General features: G+C 36.8%; 1 protein-coding gene across 2 annotated transcripts; it reads left to right on the forward strand.

Annotated features, from left to right (window-relative positions):
* The first annotated feature begins 1,643 nt into the window (after window positions 1-1,643).
* LOC143865833 (peptidyl-prolyl cis-trans isomerase FKBP53-like) lies at window positions 1,644-4,169 on the forward strand. 2 transcript variants are annotated; one of them, XR_013242125.1, is made up of 7 exons: window positions 1,644-1,782; window positions 1,994-2,067; window positions 2,192-2,424; window positions 2,635-2,777; window positions 3,110-3,497; window positions 3,617-3,910; window positions 4,042-4,169. XR_013242125.1 is itself a non-coding variant. In XM_077375935.1 (6 exons), the coding sequence occupies exons 1-6, from the start codon at window positions 1,764-1,766 to the stop codon at window positions 3,735-3,737; spliced, it is 978 nt and encodes a 325-aa protein (XP_077232050.1). In that variant the 5' UTR covers window positions 1,644-1,763; the 3' UTR covers window positions 3,738-4,035. The 2 variants fall into 2 exon arrangements, 1 of the variants encoding a protein (XP_077232050.1); XM_077375935.1 differs by lacking the exon at window positions 4,042-4,169 and having other exon boundaries at window positions 3,617-4,035.
* Window positions 4,170-7,377: the final 3,208 nt, after the last annotated feature.

Raw genomic sequence — 7,377 nt, forward strand, 5'->3', positions numbered from 1 at the left:
CGTCCCCTTCTTCCCTCCACTCTTTGTTTCGTCATAGATTGCAGGTTTATATATTGAAGAAAACCCAACAGTTGTTTGAAGCCAAGAGGGGGCTGCTTATATAATAGCAAGTTCCAACGAGGAAGAACACCAATGAGCCAATCTTGGAGGGAAGAAAACCCATGACGAAAATTAGGGTTTTAAACCTAATGCTTCAAGATTGTTAGAGGAATTAGGTCAAACAAGAGTTTTCTTGAAGGTATCTAATTTGGAATACCAAGTTTGTTGCCTCTAGCCCCTATATATATTAGATACACTAGAGTTTTAATAGGTTAGTGGGCTCTAGCCTAAATAGGCCCACTACACCGGTCCATTATCTTATTGGGCTTATATTAGAACATAATAGGGTTATATTATATACCCAACATTTATTTGGTATCAATATCAATTACTTTAACCGCCATGAACATGGAAAACGCCCTGTTTTTTCTTTGATTGAGAGCATACTGTATTTTTCTGTGTTATTGGGCGTTGAAACCTTGCCATGTTATGCCATGAGAATTTGTATATATTGGTTTGTTTCAGTTGGGTTTTTAATTAGAATTTCAATACTTTCACCTTTCAAAAGGAGAATAGCATTTACTTTGCTGGAGACATTTAAGGGCCTTTTGTGTTACATTGTCTATAGAGCTCTCGCAGAGTTTGAAGTTTTGCATCTGATATGTATATCTCTATTGTAAGTTTAAAGTGAGGAATATCCTTGTAAAACAAGGAAACACGGATAGATATCACTTCCTTGTTAAAAACATTGCGACAATGCTTCAAAGTTGGCTGATATTACGATTTGCTTTCGTTTTGTTTAGAATTTTCTGCTCGAGCTTGAAGTTTTGCATATGATATGTATATATCGTTACCAAAGTGTAAAGGGAAGGGTGTCCTTATCAAAATAAGGAAGCCTGGATAGATATCATTTCCTTATTAAAAACATTGTGACAATGTTTTACTGTAGGCTAATTTTAGCACTCGCTCTGGTTTTGTTTTGAATTCTATGAATGTTTCTAAAAACTATATATACATGAGAGATCAGTGAACATGACCAAACCTAGGGGTAGGCGATAAAATTTATCTTATATAAAATTACAATTTAGAGTGACATGTTTCCATAGTAATTTTATCTTAAATAAAATTATTGTGCAGAGTGACATGTTTCCACTGATGGTCTTGCTCAACAAAATTAATGGTTCAAATAGAGTAACAAGATTGCAGAGGTTTTGTTATTCTGATTGTCCTCTCTTTTATATAATGTTTGGTTAAAGCAGAAAACAAAGATTTAATGAAAAAAAAATTCCAGCATTGCCAAACCTATTACAAACAGTAGGAATTAAAATTCAAGAACATTATAGAATTCAAACCAAACTTGACAAAAAAGTATCATGGAAAAAACTTTCCTTGAAATTAGTTTTGGCATTGCAAATTTCATCTCACGTGCTTCTTTTTCCCACTTTGAATATTACTCTAATACCCTTCTTGTTCCCTTGAAATGAATAATGAAATTTATTTGATATCTTCTGTTTTAGATCACAAGCATTTCATATACAGAGATCATTTACCCAAGCTGATATTTGCTCGTGTAATATTGACTTTCATATAATACATTCAGGGTAGATTCAGACATAATTGCACTAGATCTAGAAAAGAGTAGCAATTGCAGAACTGAACTGTCTACAAGGGTTTTAGGGTGCCACTGTTAAAAATCACTTCACTCAAATAGGCCCAACTTTTGAATGATCCTACAATTTTGGAGTGGGTATTTTCTTAATCTCTCCTACAATTTCCTGATTTTTTTTTCATTTTTATTCACAATGTTCATCTCCTTGTGTTCTTCTGTATAAATTTTCGTAATCTATCGGTTTGTGATGAACAGAACATAGCATAATGTCTTCTCTTTATGTTTTTATCTTCTTTTAATGATGAAATGGAGTTTATGGCTGCTTCCTTTTGATTTCTTTATCAGGGGTTGAAATAAAGTCAGGAATACCATATACTCATAAAAACAATGAGACACGAGTAAGGCTTCGCATTGGTCAGGTTGGTTTGTAAAATTCACAAAATTTTGTGGGTTTCGACAATTTTCTTTATTGAGTATTGAAGCATCTACTGTTTCGATGTTGGTTTTCATTTGTTTTGCTTGAGAAAAGTAGTGTTATTGCAGGCAACACTTGGTTCCGGTCCAAAAATGAAGCAAAGGGTTGTTGTTCAATGTAACATTGGCAATAAGAGTCCGGTTGTACTATGCGCTCTTTTGCCTGAGATATCTGAGTGGTGCTCATTGAATCTTGAATTTGAGGAGGAGGAGGATGTCGTTTTCTCCGTTCTTGGTCCAAAGAGTGTGCATCTTACTGGTTACTATTTGAGACCTCTAATCAATCATGATGCTGAAGAAATGTATCCTTTCGAGAGAATAATTAATACTTTCACGGATTTCCCCTTTTATTTATTGTTCTTTCTTATTTTTTCTTTCATAAAAGAAGAATTTTTATGTAATTTGGACATGATTAATTGATTCAAAGAAGTAGCCAACAACCATTTTTTGTTTGTTTCCCAAATCTTGTTTGTGTTACTTCTTTTTTGTTTTCCTTTACTATTATATTCAAGTGATTCTTATGGGGAAGGTATTGGCGAGACCGATACTGATAAATCCAGTGATTATGATGACACTGAAGATGATTATGAGGATGATTTCATTGCTGATGGTGATCTCAAAATATTTCATGCCTCTCCTAAACCCAATAGCGTAGGTATGCCTGTTTTCAGTTGGTTTATGTTTTGAATTAAGTTATTCGAGTATGCTTCTATTTTATTTTATTTTTATAGGTAAGTTTGGTGCGAGTATGCTTTTACGTATGTTCAATAGTGCATGAATGTGTGCATGTCTGTGATATATAGATGGATTAGTAAAAAAAATTATGTATGTGAAATTTTTAGTACTTATGCCATGATTAATGTTTCTTTGTTTGATGAATCATCGATAGACAATGGAAATTCATGCACGTTGTAGTTTTTGAGATTTATTGCTATGCTAAATGTTGAACATTCTTCCCATTTGTAATGTTATTGGTTCTGATTCCAGTTGAAATTGAGGAGATAGTTGATTGTGAAAAATCTGCATATGGTAATGGCACTCGCAGACGTCTTAAGAAGAAGTATCACATCAATGACTCTGATAACGATGATGGTTCATATCACATTAGTTACTCCGTTAATGATGATGGTTCACATAAGGAAATTAGCATCAAGAGTTCCAACACTCTAGTTTTGGAAAGCGAAGATGAAGATGATTTTCCTATTTCTTCTATTTTTAAAAAACATGATGTTAAAAATGTCAAAGCAGAGGAAAAACTGGATAAGAAGGTAGATGTGGAATGCATGAGGGAGAAGAAGGAAAAAGATGAGAGCCACCGTGTCACATGCTTAAAAAGGAAGGTTGTTGCTAATGATCAAGATTGTGACTCTGGCAGGTGACAGTTTCCTTATTAACTTGTTTTTCTTTCTGAGATGTTAAGTTGAATCATGAATAGTTTAAAGACAATTTTATTACATTTTTGTTAAATATGTATTGCTTGAATCCTATAATCAGGGGAGTTGGTCAGCAGTGTGATTCCTCAGTACCATGTAGTGAGGTCGGTGCTGAAAGTGAGGGGATGCCTAAGAAAAGAAAGAAAGAAGAGGCTAGGCAAGGGCAATCTACTCTTGAATAGGAGGTTAACTTATTTACAAACAAAACTAGCGGAGATAAAGAACAAGCTATAAATGGTAGGAAGAGTGATGCATCTGCTGATAATAATGCTCTCATGGAGGGGACAAAGATCGATAACATGGAACATGATTTGCCTCTCAGAGATGAACCAAAGGAGAAGCAACCTAGCAATAAGTAAGAGTTATACATCCTGTCTCACTTTTGTTTTGTAGCTTTTGAAGTTATGTTTGTTGCAGGGTATTGGTTCGATAATCTTGGTTTTATTCTTTTTTATTTTACTACATTTTGTATGATTCATTGTGCAGGAAAGTGATTGATTACCCAACAATGGAATATACAATGGCCCAATTGGCAAAGAATGACTCTTTTGGGTAGTTGGAATAGTTATTTGGTTAATGATTCATTTGTTTTAATATTGGGACTCTCAATAAATACCTTTTTTTAGTTAGTTGTTTGGAAAAGAGTTACTGAAAATCAAAATTTTTGATCAATTGAGGAAGTTAGAACAGAGGTGTGGGCTACATAAATGGACTTTCGATAAGAAACATTTTGCTGGTGGGATTCATCACTACTTTATCAACACGAGCATTCTGGTCGCTCACGGCCCAAACCTAAACAATGCTTTACTTGTGGATGTCCAGTTGGCTGATGTGACTCTGGTCATTTTGGCCCATGTGAGGGGAACTTAAGATTTTGCATCTAATTGGATTGTCATAGTATTATAATCTCATTTATAAATTATTAGAACCCATCAAGCCCAACTGATGTTGAGTGGGTCATGGCCAAGGACCTTGGGGCTCAAGGTAATATAGGGTAGACTATTTTTTTCATAGAATAAAATGGAGGAACACTACTCTCAAGAACTAACAAGGGGTTGGATTCTAGGGTCTTGACTAGGCTAAGCACATGGAAGTTGCTTGAAGCATCTGGACATTGGTGATAAATACACTCTAATATGGTGTGTCACACCCCTTCACCCTATGCCCGAATTTTCCTCCAAACTTGGGCGTGGGATTCTCCCTTGGTTCATGGCGTAGATCAAGATGATGAGAAGTAGCACGAAAAATTGTCAGAGATTTAAAGATTGAACCCTAAAGTTTCGTGAACAGACCCTGAAGTTTGGAAACTAAAAGTAATATGGGTGGAATTTTGGTGATCTTCACAATGTCAGGTAGAAAAGAATAGATCCTGAACGATTGAGATGTTCAAACAGATCTATGTTTGGAAGTAATCATCGGTGGCATTAAAAGTTACATTAAAACTTACAATTCTGCGCTATGTTGGGTTTTTCACCGAAGAAAACCCACTTTAATTACGAAGCAAGTAAATATGTGGATAAAAGAAACCAAACAATCAAGAGAGCAATCACACAAGAGAACACCGAGATTTACGTGGAAAACCCTCCAACGAAGAGGGAAAAACCACAGGGCAAATTCGATGAAATATCCACGAATCAAATAAGTAATACAATGTCTTTCTCTCAAGTTTTCACCCGAAACTTGAGCCAATACAAGAAATAAGAGAGATAAAGGGTTACCTCGTTGCGAACAACAAAACCCACTTTCTCACCAAAATATACCCACTTCGATCTTCAAGTCGAAGAAGCCCAAATCCTCGCAAAGTCTCCGTGCAACGAGAGGATCCAACGGCTCAGTGAAAATTTCCAAGAAGAAATGCTCCAAAAGAGCCCTAGATTTTGATCCCCAAATCAAAACCCTAAACACACAAAGAAAACCCTTGTTTCTTTCTTCTTCTTCTCTTCCCTCTCTCTCTCTCTCTCTCTCTCTCTCTCTCTCTCTCTCTCTCTCTCTCTCTCTCTCTCCTTTTCTTTTCTTTTATTTGCACTCCACGGCACACAACCCTCCATTGGGTTTTTCCAAAACGGCAAAACTCTTGGCCTTATTCTTTCTCGGCCCTATACCCACGTCACTTTTTTTTTGTTTCTAAGTGGAACTCTTATTTCCTTTTATAATAAGGAAACCCAATTCGTTTCCTAACTTAAGTGGATGAGAGATGTGGGCCCACACATGGGGCTGGATCCCACAACAATCTCCCTCTCCAGGCCCATGAAGAGGAGACACCAACCTTGACTCTCACTTGGAGTCCATGCCAGCTACGCCTAAGCATAGCTCAAGCTTTCCTTTGGAAATAACCTTAGCCATCATATCAGACAGATTCCTATCGGCATGAATCTTCTTCAACTGTCCCAACCGTATTTCAGTCACATCACGGATCCATTGGTTCCTGAAAAACCATTCCACTATTGCCAAGTATTCTTGGCCTTTATGAGATTGTATCTTCTGAAACCTTTTTGGCTCCCCCTCACCGGCAACCAATGTATAATCTGGAGGTAGGATATCTCGTTGATGGCCGATGCTCTCTTGTAGATCTTCTAACCTGAGATTCCATAATCTTTGTCTGTGGGGAGTGTTCCCCCTGCTTATGATCTATCACAGTATCATGACCACCTGCATCTGATCCATGATCACCACCATCTTCTTGCACTTCTCCCCCATGTGTAACATGCTCGAACGAAGAACGAATAGATGTAAGATCAATAGTACCATCAACTACACTCTTACCTTTAAGGTCTTCAACCCTCTCAAAATCTGCAAAAGTCTAGTCTTCGTGGAAAACAACATCTCTGCTTCTGGCTATCTTCTTCTTTTCAAGATCCCATAGTCTATAGCCAAATTCCGCATTTCCATAGCCCACAGATATGCACGGAGTAGCTTTATCTTCAAGCTTTAACCCTTGCTCTTTGGGCACATGAGCAAAAGCTTTACATCCAAACACCCTCAAATGAGAATTGGAAACATCTTTTCCTATCCACACTCTTTCTGGAATATCAAAATCCAACGCATCCGAAAAAGATCTGTTAATCAAGTAGTAAGTAGTGCGAACTGCTTCACCCCAAAATGACTTTGGCAACTTAGCTATCTTCATCATGCATCTGACTGTCTTACTGATAGTGCGGTTCATCTTCTCTGCCACTCTATTATGCTGTGGAGCACCAGGAACTGTCTTTTCATGTGTTATACCATGTTTAGAACAATAGCCTTTAAACTCTTTTGATGTATACTCTCCCCCGTTACTACTACAAAGGCACTTCAAAGGTTTTCCGATCTCGTTCTACCATTACATGAAATCTCTAAAAATATTGGAACACCTGATCTTTTGTTTTCAAAAAATAAACCCACACTTTACTCGATGCATCATCAATAAAAGTGACAAAATACCGATTGCCACCAAGAGATTCCACCTCAAAGGGACCACACACATCAGAATAAACCATTTCTAAAATATTAAATTTTCTTTACGATGACTCAACAAAAGAGACCCTATGTTTATCAAATAAATAATCATAACAATGGTCAAAATGCGTACCTTTGACGAATGGAATAAGTGCCTTCTTTGTCAAAATCTGCAAATCCTTCTCACTCATGTGAGCAAGCCTCTTATGCCACAAGCTAAGTGAACTGTCTTCGGTAATATTTACCATATCCTTGCACACTTTTGCATAAGTCTTGTATAGTTTACAACAAATCTTCCCCTTTGCAACAACGAGTGAACCTTTGGTGAGCTTGCAAGCTCTCTTACCAAAGTAGCTTTCATAACCTTCCCTATCCATGGCTATCCCA

Source organism: Tasmannia lanceolata, unplaced genomic scaffold, assembly GCF_043159265.1.
Source record: "Tasmannia lanceolata isolate RefF3 unplaced genomic scaffold, GAP_Taslan_0.1 ptg000112l, whole genome shotgun sequence".
Taxonomy (NCBI): Eukaryota; Viridiplantae; Streptophyta; class Magnoliopsida; order Canellales; family Winteraceae; genus Tasmannia; species Tasmannia lanceolata.